The following is a 12,303-nucleotide window of genomic DNA, read 5'->3' as shown; positions in this document are numbered from 1 at the left end:
TCTATCTTTCCAAACAACTTCTTTAGATTTGTTTAAAAGTTAGGTATTAAAAGAAAAATAAATCTACTAAAAATTTAAGATAAATAAACAATATTTAAAAACTAATTTATTATTTTATTTCTTTAATTTTAAAAATTTATTAAAATCTCCTGCTCTTTTAAAACTCAACTCACAAATATATCTTTAATTTTTTTTTCTAAAGAGAGGATGAATATTCTTTCTTTAAACACACTTATGTAATGAAAAAACAAAGATCAAGCTTAGGGTGAAAAACATTTCTTATACCAATTGACAAAGTTCTAACGTCTTTATAAATAGGCTTGAAGTTGCCAATAATTTTGGCCAAGATTTCTCAATCGTTAATATCAATGTTATTGTAAAGAATTATAGTCAGGGATTTTTAATCTCAAATTTAGATGTTTAAAAACATTACTTTTTATAAAAAAAATTATTATATTAAAATTATACAAATATAATAAATAATTTCTTTTTAATAAAATTTTACTACTATTAATTATTTACACTCATCCCCAAAAATTGAGCTAACTTTTTTACGTTAAAGGAGATAATTAAAAGAAATAGACCCCAATTGTTGCATTGGAGATTCTGTATCATCAATATAATTGATCAATGTGTGTCGTTAAATTAAAATTGAACAGCTGAGACTTTGATGTTACCAAATCCAATAATAACATATTACATGTAATTAAATTTCAGTTCTTCAATTTTTACACAACGACCCACAATAAAGGAGTACATTGGTTGTAAGATTTTCTTAACTAACTACAGTTTTATATTTATATTTTGTTTTTCTATTTTTTATTATATCATTAATTATGTCTTTATTTTATTTTTATATCTCTCATTCTTCCAGAGGGCAGTTCCCAAAGATTTTAAGATCTTAGACAAAATTAAAAAAAAACACTTATTATAATATAAATTATCCAAATTTTTTATTATTTTTTGAACTTTGAAATTATTAATTATAAATTTTATAATTAATTCTAAAATTTCAATTTTAATGGATAAATACTTATAATGATTTTTACTATCAAAAGAACTTTTTTAAAATTTAAATTCCATCTAAAATTAATTATGTTACAAGTAATGTTGAAAAATAATTATTTAAAAATAGTAATATATCAGTATTTTAATTTCTCTTGTTAATGCAGAATTGTTAATTTCAATAATAAATCAAGACTGCCAAAAGAATAAAAAAAAATAAAGAAAAATGTAGAATTTTTTTAAGATAAATAATTCAAAAAATAATATAATAGTAATATATCACATTATCATGATATTTTAAAGATTCGTTATTAAAAACGACTTCTTATATTAATTAATAATTCTTCATTTTTTAAATTATAATTTATAAAAAGTAAATATATAAAAAAAATGAGGCATAAAATAAAATAAAAGGCTAAAACAATTATCTTAAGTGTCCTGTAGTTCAGAAGGTTCTACTATACTACCACCCACAGTATACAGAAAATGTAGGTGTGAACTTACTTTTGTGCTTTCTTGGTTTAGCTTTTTGGTTTCATGTGAGCACATAATACAGGTAAATACCTTGGGCGTGCCTATTATGTATCGCACTCTCACGTACAAGACACGATTTTTAATATCTTATCAATAAAGTTAAAACTTTCTGACAAATTCAACCAAAACAAAAAGAAAACGAATTACGCAGCTAACTATAACGAAACCGCGTAGCCTTTGAATAACTTAATATCAGAGTTTCATTTTGTGTAAAGTTTAAAAGATTTTTCCTTAATTAAAAGTAATTAGTATAAGGTTACAAAAACAGGTCCAAGTTCGCGTCTCAACTTATTATATACCCCACATTCTCAAAACCAGAGACAATCGATCAAATAGAGAGAGAAATGGATGTTCTATCCTTAAGCTCAAACCTTAGCATTTCCAAGCCATTTAATTTCCTTCCACTAAAAAATAAACACCAAAATCCTTGTACACGGTTTACTGTTTCATGCGGCGCCACGAAACAGCTTCGGGGTGTGGACGAGACCACTAACTTGTACAAGATATTGTGTTTGAGTCCCAAAAGTGCAACCATGGATGACATAAAGAAAGCTTATAGATCAATGGCGCTTCGGTACCATCCTGATTTGTGCCTTGATGATTCCAAGAAAGAGGAGTCAACGAGGATGTTTGTGAAGCTGAATGCAGCTTACGAGACGTTGTCGAATCCAAGGCTTCGAGCTGAGTATGACCATGAATTGGGTTTGAGAAGCAATATTATGAGTGGTGTTGGTGATGAGAGTTGGAGGTGGCGGTGGCAGGAGCAAGTGGCTGAGTTGAAGAGAAGGTCTCATCGACGTACGGCACAAAAGGAGGAGGGGTCATGGGCCAATAGAATGAGGGCGCAAAACATGAGATGAAAGATCCTCGCTACTTTTCTTTCTCTCCTACCCAATGATTCAATTGATATTTCTTTCTTGTAAAATTCTTGAAGAATTGGTCAACATTTTCGAATTGATTCTTTCATTTATGTGCAGATCAAGGGTATGGTATTACTTTAATGTTAACTTGTATCTGCCATGAACACGGGGAAGGGGAAATGTATATCAATCTTTTATTCAATTTAATTAATCTTTGTTGTTTAAGTTATGGTTTTAACCTTTAATCACAAGTCATTCTTAAAATTGAAGAACATTCTCTGCTATAAATTCAAGGTTCATTTGGGATCTACATAAAAAAAGGTTACAATTTAATTTCTATAAAACTAAATATTTTTGTATTAACTATTATCATTAAAAAAATATTAAAGTCAAGATCAAAACAAAAAAAAAATATATTTATGTAAAAACTAAAATGTAAATGTCTACTATAGAACTATAGATACTAATATATAAAAGTTATGAAATTTTAAAAAACTGAAAGTTATATTTTTAAGCAAACTTATATTTAGTATAGTTTTATATTCTAAAGATAGTAATTTTTTTAAAATATTTTATAAAAATTAATATACAATAAAAAATATAATAAAAATATTAATATTGATATTTTATTCGTTTATTTAAACGTATGATAAAAGATAAATATATAAAATAAAAAATTATTAATTTAAGTTTTTGAGATTGAATTTTGTTAATCTTGTATTTAAAACACACTTGATTATTGACTAATAAAAAAATTTACTTTAGTTTACGAAATTGTGTTAACCTCATTCTTTTATGTTTAGTTTAAATATTTAAAAGTAAGAAAAAATTATTAAAAAATAATGCATATATTATGCTGACATGAGTTAACGAGTAAGTGATGCATGAGTGAGTGAGTCTTTTTAAACTGTTAAATGTATTTTTTAAAAATAAACAGTCTAAATATTTGACCTATAACTTAATAATACTATTTTTTTATATATTTATGATTTAATCATTCGTAAAAATTTGCAAAATTACTCTTTAGACTTACAAAACTTGTTATTTTATATCTTTAAACAGTTATATTGATAGTCATTTTTTTTATCTTTTCCAAGCAAATCTAGGATGTATCATATCTATGTGGTGATTTTAAGAAGGTTTGCATTTACATGCATTGATATAGTTTCAATTTATAATAAAAAATAACTTTTGAATTATTAGAACGTTGAATATTATATTAAATCTCTAGGTTTTTTGTAAACCATATGTATGAAGTTTATGATTTTCAAAATTAACATTTACATCTACTCTTAGTCTTAACTCATCGTAAAAATTAACTTTTGTATTGATAAATTGATTAATAGATTGTTTAATATCAGTTTAGGTCTTCTCTATACCATTCCTGCACATTGGTCACATATGCTTTGCATAATTTATGCAATTGTTGCTTAAGCCATATTTTCCTTGCTTAAGCAAAATTACAGTAAAAAAATAGCTCAATAGTTGAATATCACTTAAGCAGTTATTAATTCGCTAAAGCCACACAAGATTTTTTAATATTCTCTTAAGCGAATAAAGTCAGGCTTAAGCAAAGATTAAGTAAGAAAGCTTTTAAGTTATATCATATTTTTGCTTAAACCAAATTATTATGACTTAAGCAAAATTGATCTGGCTTAAGTTAAAAATAATGACTTAAGCAAATATTGATAAAATTTGTATATTTATCATTAATGGTATAAAATTAGTTTAAGTGAATACAATATAATTTAAGCAAAAATTAAATAGAATGATTTTTTTGTATTTTTATAATGTTAAACTACATCTCTTTAATCATTATCTCTATTTTGATTTAGACAAGTTATTTATTTCTAAGAGAATTCCTAAGAGAATTAAGATCACCGGTAGAAAAATTGAATGTAGAAGACAAAATTTTGTCTCTAAATATGCCAATTTTCTTCTCTGATAGATTTAGAGACAGAATTAGAGACAAATATTTTGTTACTAATATTAGCATCGCAATTGTATTAGCGAAGAAAATTTAGTTTTGTCTTTATTTAGGGACGTAAAAGTTCTGTCTCTAAATAAAGGTACAACTAAATTTAGAGACAGAACTTTGTTTTTTAATATTATTATAAGTACAACTTATTATTTTTTAATATATGCATATATGATGTTAATAGTTAATATTAAAAAGGTAAACATGCCTTAATGAGAATAAACCAGTAAAAATATTTAATACATAGTTTAGTTTAAACAGAAACAATTTCTTAATTTAATGAGATGACTTTTATGAAAAAAATTCAATTTTAGTGCATTATCAATAAAAAAAATTTTACATTGTCAATCAATTTAAAATATATCAAAAATATAAATTTTATATTATGTAATAAATTACACGAGGACTGATACATATGACAACACGACTTTTAAAAGCCTTTATCATATAAAGGCAATTCAAGGAGTAATCCCTAATAATTGACTATGATAAATAGTAATTTGTAATAATTAAAATAACATACTTATCAAATAAATTATTTATCAAACAATCACCCCTTCTATATGATACAAGTTCAAGTCATATATTTAACTACAATTTACAATCACTCATTTTCTTAAGTGCGTTTTCATTAAGTATAAGAAATAATTTATATACAATCATAATATATAGTTGCAACTTATATTAGATAAAAAAATATTTAGGTTGTGTTTGAGAATATTTTAAAATTTAACAATTTAAGTATTTGGATGGTAAAAAAAGAGTTTTAAAATATTATAAAATTTTAACTAAATATATTTTATATTAAATAAGCATAATTTTAAATAACTTATTTGAGAGAATTTAAAAATATTTTTATTATACTTAATTTTTTATATTTTTTGTATTTGACTTCTACTCTATTTTCATTATTAAAATTGCTTTTAAAAAACGACTTTAGGTTACATGTGTATTGCGGTCTATGACTGAAACGCATTATTAAAATAAACAAAACTTACGTTGCTTCTTATTCAACATATGGTTTTCTTTTGTTATATTTGGCTAGAGTCACATACTTTATTATATCGTTAGAAAAAAAAAATTGAACATTGACAGTTGAATATAGTATAAATAAAATTAATCTTATATATATATATATATGAAATTATACATTTACTGTTTAACTTTAAAGTTTATCGATTTAGTTAATATTATTTTTATCAAATTTTAAAAATCATAATTATTCTTATTTTATATGTCTGCCATAATATGCTCTATTAAAATACTTTTTGGAAACAATTATTTGTGACAAAAACACATGAGATCATTTGTTTGAGAAAGCAACGAAACAACATGATTAAGTCATTAAACATTCAACCATTATTTTGCAATAATTGATTAATATAGTATACATTTGAAGTAATGATTGATCCCAAAATGAAAAATTACTTCAATATTTAGAGTTCTTAGTGCTTACGCAAAGCAAAAGATTTTTTTTAATATCTTTTAAATAGCTTTACTCTATCTAAATCACACTTCACCTATGGAGTATCTTAAATAAAAATTATTCTTATTTATTTTTATTTTTATGAGAGCAAAAAATGTAGTGTGTATTCATTCTATAGAAAATGTTTTCACAAATTTAATTTTAAATTTTAAATTATTTTCATTTTTTTTCCAGAATTGAGACCGGTTATAAGTTTATAGGCAAAGTTCAAAATTTTGACTATATATAAAAATTAAAATTAATATTAGTTAATTTTAATCTTAATTATTTATATATGATTGATTGGTCAACATTTATCAAAATAAGTGAGTGAGGGAGGGGTTGAAATTTACATACATAAACAATGAAACTATAATTTAATGTAGGTATTTAATATGAAATTGAATACCTTCTTTTTCAGGAAGGTTAACTAAGTTTTAGAATAATTGTTTTAAAAAATAATAATATATTTTTTTCTATATTAGGTCATACTAAAGCAAGTTTTAGTATAACTGATGTAACATGACAGCCCAAAGAAATTTATCAACGGGGCTTTAATAGAAAACTTGTCTCTCAGAAAGATGAAGAGATGCCATTCTAAGAGTTTATTTGATTTAATTTTGTTCTTCAATTTTTAAAAATTATATTTTAAAATTATTTTATAAAATTATTTTTAAGAAAACAAATAAAAATAATATTTGTTTGATAACTTAATTTTTAAAACTACTTTTAGTTAAGCTTTTATTAGATTTAAAAAGAGAAATAAAAACATAAAAACAAAAACACCTTATATTAACAAATAGTAATTCTATTTTTCAATTTTAAAAACTAAAAACAAAAAGTAATTCTATCTTTCAATTTTAAAAACTAAAAATAAAAAATAATTTTAGAAACTTATATTAACAAATAAGTTTTTTTATTTTTAAGAATAAAAAATTATATTTAAAAAGAGAAAACAAACAAGCGTTAAGACTTGTTTGTTTTCACTTTTAATTTTTAAAACTATTTTTAAGAATAAATAAAAATAAAACTTATTTGTTAATTTAATTTTTTTAAACAAACAAATTCATGTAAAATTTATTACGTATTATATTAAAAATAAAAATACAAAATATTTTTAGAAAATAGTTTTTAAGAATCACGTTAATAAACAAGTTTTATTTTATTTTATTTTTTACTTTTAAAACGAAAAGATCATTTTTAAAAACGAAAAATAAAACAAGCCCTAAACATTTTCACATTCTAAATGCCTATCACAGAAAGATTATTCTGTAATGTCATGAACTTAAGAAAATTCTAATACAACACTATATGCATATACTAAGTGAGAAATAGAGAGATGATATATATATATATATATATATATATATATATATATATATAATGAAAAAGAAAATTGAAGTGAAAGAGGTAGAAATATTAAATAAGAGTTTGAGCATTATTATTAATTCTATAATTTGCTGATGATGATTGCAGAATGTCATTGCTATTCTAGTGGTAAGCGTAGGACATCAAGGAAGGTAAACTCCATTATAACTTAGTCCATCAAATCATGAAGTCATTTTTATCTTTGTTTTGCAATCATTGAGCATATATTATAAAGAAAATAAGTAAGATAAAAACAGTTAAATCCGAAGTATAATAAAAGCATAACATATTGTTTTCTCTCTTGATTTGTATACATCAACTGGGGCTATAAATCGAAGAGAATCAAACGAAAATACCAATGACAAATCTACATGACCCTCTTCTCATTAGCTTTCTAATGAGCTCCCTGAACAGCTTCCCACTTACAACATCTTTGATTTCAACGGTTATTTTCTAATTTTCTTCATACTACTTCTTCACCCTTTGGACCAAAAATTGAAACAGCATCAGCCACTGTTAGAAATATTTTATCTTGACCAATTATGTCTGTTAACTTGGATGCGTGGAGCTTCTCCATTACAATGGGCCCCGGGTTTGCCAAGATAATCTGGGAATAAAGCATAGAATGAATTTCATCACAATTATTTATTACTAGTTGTTTTGTATTACACAATAATAATAATAATAATAATATCATTATTGATGATATTGTTTGCTCACAACCAAGTCATTTGATTAATTAATTGACTAAGCTATGTTACAAACATTTGTGGCTAATTTTAAGACGCCAGGACAAAGCTTGATTTGTAACTAGAGATTTTTCCAGTAGAATTACTATAGTAATTAGAAATTTCTACTGATGTATAAAGTGTTGAATTCTGTGATTATGCATTACCTGGACTTCTCTTTTCTGAAGGTTCTTGTATAATTCTTCAAAGGCGTGGATGCCACTAGTGTCAATATCGGTAACAGCTGCAAGAATATGGTGGCGTGAATAAGTTCATTCATCAAAATTTAACATGGAAAACAGGATGAAAGGATTTCATAAAAAAGCCTTACGTGACATTTCAATAATGAGATACTGTATACTGGGCAATCCACTACTGGTCCTTTGGGCTTCTTCGTCAGTCAGCCATCTTAAAATTCTGAAAATTATGATTGAATTATTCAATAGCTCAATTCAATCAAGTGAAACCACAATCTACACTTTCCTAATCTTGATCTGGGAGTATCTACAATCTTGAAGATAATATTATGTCTCAAGGGTCATGGTTCAAATTTCAATACAATTTTTAGAAATAAAACATAAGCAAATGCTAAGGCATATATGGCATTAGGTTTGTTAGGATCAGAGGAATAACTGTGTCCAATTTCCAACAGACTGCTCAAGGTTCTTTAGTTGTCATATTAGCCATTTATAGTTACCATTTAAAATTATGGGTGTACAATTCTACATGCACACACATAATTTTCAGGGATAGAAGTTAATTACCTCTCCTTTATATAGTTGGAGTTTGAGAAGTAGATTGCAGAGTCAACCCTTATAATCAGCATCCCAGTAATCTGGGTCGCTTTGGGGTATTGCTGGATGTTCCTGTAAATAGTAGTTCCTGGAAGTTTCCCTAGTACTGCAGTCCTTGGCCTTGTCACTTGCAAAAGGATTTTGGCAAAAGATATAGCCACCTTCATAAATAAGGTTAAGTAAATATTAAAAATACTAAGGTGGGGCAAATTGAATACGCAAAAATGGTTGATTTTTTTATTACCGCAATTAGAAGGCCAATCTCAACACTTTTGAAGACCACACCAAAGAAGGCTCCCATGCAAGCCACAAAATCAAATTTGTCTATCTTCCACAGCAGAATAACTGCTTCAATGTTCACGAGGTTAATCACAGCAGCTATTATAATTGAAGCAAGCACCGCATTTGGAGTGTACTTAAACAGTGGTGTAATGAGTATCAATGTTAGTAACAAAACTATGGACATTATGATGTTTGATACAGCAGTTTTACAACCAGCCATGTAATTCACTGCTGAACGAGAAAAAGATCCTGCATAAACATCACAAATGCTTATTAAGATGAAGGTGATAGGATAGGCAAAAAGTTTTACAAGTTTTCTAGCAGAGGCTAAAACATGATTTGAGTAAGTCATCTTTTTTGTAATTGTACCTGTAGTCACATAACAAGATGTAAGTGAACCAATAACGTTCATTGTTCCCATTGCTACCATTTCTTTGTTACCATCCAGTGAATAGTCTTTCATGGCAGCAAATGTTCTCCCAATTGCTACAGCTTCCTAAAGTACAACAACTTTGGCTCAAGTCTCAATCACAGAAAGGAAAGAAAAGGGGTGAGGAGTCAACAGCAAAATTTTCTTACCGTGAGTGCTATCATACCAGATATCACACCAATCCTAACACCAGCACCCAGATATTTTCCATTGAAAAAAATCTCACTAGCAGATGATGGATTCAAACCCTTCTTAATATGTTTCACCTGAAATACCATACTTTCAGTTTCATAGTGCTTAGTTTTGTTTTAAAGTATTCAATCGATTTTATGCTACTTACAATCGATACTCCTCTTTTGTCAGCCCTGGTAATGTAGACAAAAAAGGTAGACACTATAAGAGAAATCATTGGAGAAATTGCGGCCACCCAAAAGAGTTTCTTGTTCTTTTTAGCCTGTCCATTACAACAGCACAGTTATGATAATGAAAGTTCTAAAGGAAAGGAAAAAGAAATCAAAAGGAAGATAAGTGGTTGGTGGCATTCTTACAATATACTTAGTTGTAAGAAGGAAGACCAAGAATGCTGTTCCAATGACAATTGTCTCCCAATTCCACTGCAAGAAAAGATTAACGCAAATGTTTGTGAACCCCATTTTACTTTTTCATCTATACTGAGAGAATTTCTAAACAAAATGAAGCTTTACCCCATGGTGCACTGTACTCCAAACTGAGCGCATGACAGAGACAATATCCGTTTTCTTAGTGAAATTTTTTATGCCAAGAAAACCTTTAAGCTGTTGTAATGCAATAGTAATGGCAGCTCCACCCATGAATCCCACAATGGCAGCATGAGAAAGGAAGTCAATTAAGAAACCAAGCCTGAAAAATTCACACATAGATTGCAACACAAAAAAGTATTTAGACAAAGCAAGAAAGAACAATGCATGATAATCATATACCAACCCAACAGTACAACACCTGAAAACTCCAAGTGTCATTTGAGTGATTCCAGCAAAGAAGGTGGCAGTAAAGGCTAGACGCAGGTAATCATGACTTGTGGTGTCACTAATCTCATCTGAAAGCAAAGATCCAAGCAAGAGGGACACCACAGCTACGGGTCCTATGGCAATATCTCTTGAGCTTCCCATGAAAGCATACACAAGAGGAGTCACAAAACTGCTATCTGCGCAAAGTGAAGGAAAGCAAGTCATATAATGTAACTGAAGAACTAATAACGTGTCCAATTTGCCTTAAAATAAATCAAGATGCTCACATAGTGCATATTGGGGGTCCAAATTTGCAAGCTTTGCGTATGCAATGTCCTGCCATGCATTCATATTTTAAGAAGTAAGCATCGAAAAAACATACGAATATTTATGAGATAAATAAATATACATACAATATCATTCAAAAGTTACTACTTACCTGAGGTATACAAAGACTTGCAATGGTGAGTCCAGCAACCAAATCACCTCTGAATTTCTTAAGATCATAACCTCTCCCCCAGTCAAAAATGGGAAAGACAGATTGAAGGCCTAGAACAAACTTTCTAGACTTGGTTTGATCCTTAAATTTTTCAAAGGGGTTGTCTGAGAAGAAAGTCTCTATGACAGAATGTTTTATCTCTTGGAAAAGTGTCTGCTTAGGAGGTGCTCCCACCTTGTGAATATGTGGCAAAGTATCTCCATGTCTACGTGAAGAAGGCCCACTTCTTGTTTCCCCCATGGCCTTTGCCACAACCTCGTCACTCACACGCTGACTCATTTAATAACCTGCAAAGTAAGGAACACAGTGTTATCTACAAAAAGCAACTTGAAATGCTGCATGGTCACATTTTATCATGCCAAGATTAACTTAAAAGGAATCATGTCAGTATCTCAGTCTAAGTTAGATAAAGAATATACTTGAAATGAAAAGACAAAGGGAGAGTACCAAATGATGTTGCAAGAGCAAATACCCCACAAACTTGTTGTTTTTGTGACAAAGCTAAAGCATATATATAGCGTCAGAAATGAGAAATGTTATGAAAAATGTACCTTATGTGAAATATAAGGCTAGTGCTTAATTTAACAAAATATAGTTCTGTTATTAATCCAAGTCAACCATACCAATTTGATATTCTTTAAGATTTAGTGGACAAACGGTTCTACAATTTCTTCATTGTTTAAGTGGGTGGGCGGAAAGGTTAAATGAGAACATATAAATTAACGGGGTTATGAGAAAAACATATTGTTCTAATATGGGCTAAAGATTTTGCAGAAAAATGACACCTTGATACGCTTAATTATTGCAGTTGACCAAAATTCTCCATTACTAATTTACCCATTGGGTGGGAGTGTCTTCGGTTTCTTTCTTCTCGAATGTTACATGCTAGCTAGCCATTCAATGAATGTAGTAGACTCGTAGTTGAGGTAGAGACAAGTGATCGTGCAATGAGTTAGAAAATGACTGAACCAAAGAATAAAGCAGCATTTCACTTCAATTTCCATAATAATTCTAATTTCTCTTACTCGAAATCGGTATCAGATAGTTATAAGTTAAAATCTATATAAAAAACAAACGTTAAAGGTTCTTGGAATAGGAGAAAAATGAGCTAATTATCCTGATGTATTTAAATTTGTCTCACGCTCGATTAAACCTATTTATTTAATTGAATAAATAAATTTAAGCTAAAAATTAAGATTAATTATATTTTTTTATTATTATCATTTGTGTATTATTTGCTTAATTTAAGTTTTTAAGAGTTGTATTTTAAACGAATGATCAATTTTTTTTTAAAATAAATATATTACTTTCATAATAATTTTTTTTATTTTAAATCTGAAGCAATCTTTATGCAGATAAAATTTTTAATATCTC

The 12,303-nt window shown here is 27.6% G+C and overlaps 2 protein-coding genes across 2 annotated transcripts; one reads left to right on the top strand and one right to left on the bottom strand.

Annotated features, from left to right (window-relative positions):
- The first annotated feature begins 1,883 nt into the window (after positions 1-1,883).
- Positions 1,884-2,399, top strand: LOC113853227 (chaperone protein dnaJ 20, chloroplastic-like). Its single transcript, XM_027483728.1, has one exon. It carries the CDS (start codon positions 1,884-1,886, stop codon positions 2,397-2,399), a length of 516 nt encoding a protein of 171 aa, XP_027339529.1.
- Positions 2,400-7,673: 5,274 nt separating this feature from the next.
- LOC113852027 (high affinity sulfate transporter 2) lies at positions 7,674-11,208 on the bottom strand. Its single transcript, XM_027482288.1, has 13 exons — positions 10,870-11,208; positions 10,718-10,766; positions 10,423-10,627; positions 10,149-10,323; positions 9,993-10,058; positions 9,785-9,898; positions 9,594-9,710; positions 9,384-9,510; positions 8,977-9,263; positions 8,703-8,893; positions 8,270-8,355; positions 8,106-8,182; positions 7,674-7,817 (listed from the first exon to the last, which is right to left on the bottom strand). The coding sequence occupies exons 1-13, from the start codon at positions 11,206-11,208 to the stop codon at positions 7,674-7,676; spliced, it is 1,977 nt and encodes a 658-aa protein (XP_027338089.1).
- Positions 11,209-12,303: the final 1,095 nt, after the last annotated feature.

This window comes from Abrus precatorius, unplaced genomic scaffold (assembly GCF_003935025.1).
Source record: "Abrus precatorius isolate BTA unplaced genomic scaffold, Abrus_2018 Scaffold10, whole genome shotgun sequence".
NCBI lineage: Eukaryota > Viridiplantae > Streptophyta > Magnoliopsida > Fabales > Fabaceae > Abrus > Abrus precatorius.
The sequence above is the reverse complement of the archived record's forward strand: the minus strand, read 5'-3'. Positions and strand labels throughout refer to the sequence as shown.

Excerpts from the sequence above, each read along its gene's own strand:
- LOC113853227 (XM_027483728.1), top strand. The coding sequence starts at position 1,884 with ATGGATGTTCTATCCTTAAGCTCAAACCTTAGCATTTCCAAGCCATTT.
- LOC113852027 (XM_027482288.1), bottom strand. The coding sequence starts at position 11,208 with ATGAGTCAGCGTGTGAGTGACGAGGTTGTGGCAAAGGCCATGGGGGAA. Across the intron at positions 10,324-10,422 it reads ATGACACTTGGAGTTTTCAG|GCTTGGTTTCTTAATTGACT; the intron begins GTGTTGTACTGT and ends TGAATTTTTCAG. Across the intron at positions 8,356-8,702 it reads TCCAACTATATAAAGGAGAG|AATTTTAAGATGGCTGACTG; the intron begins GTAATTAACTTC and ends CATAATTTTCAG.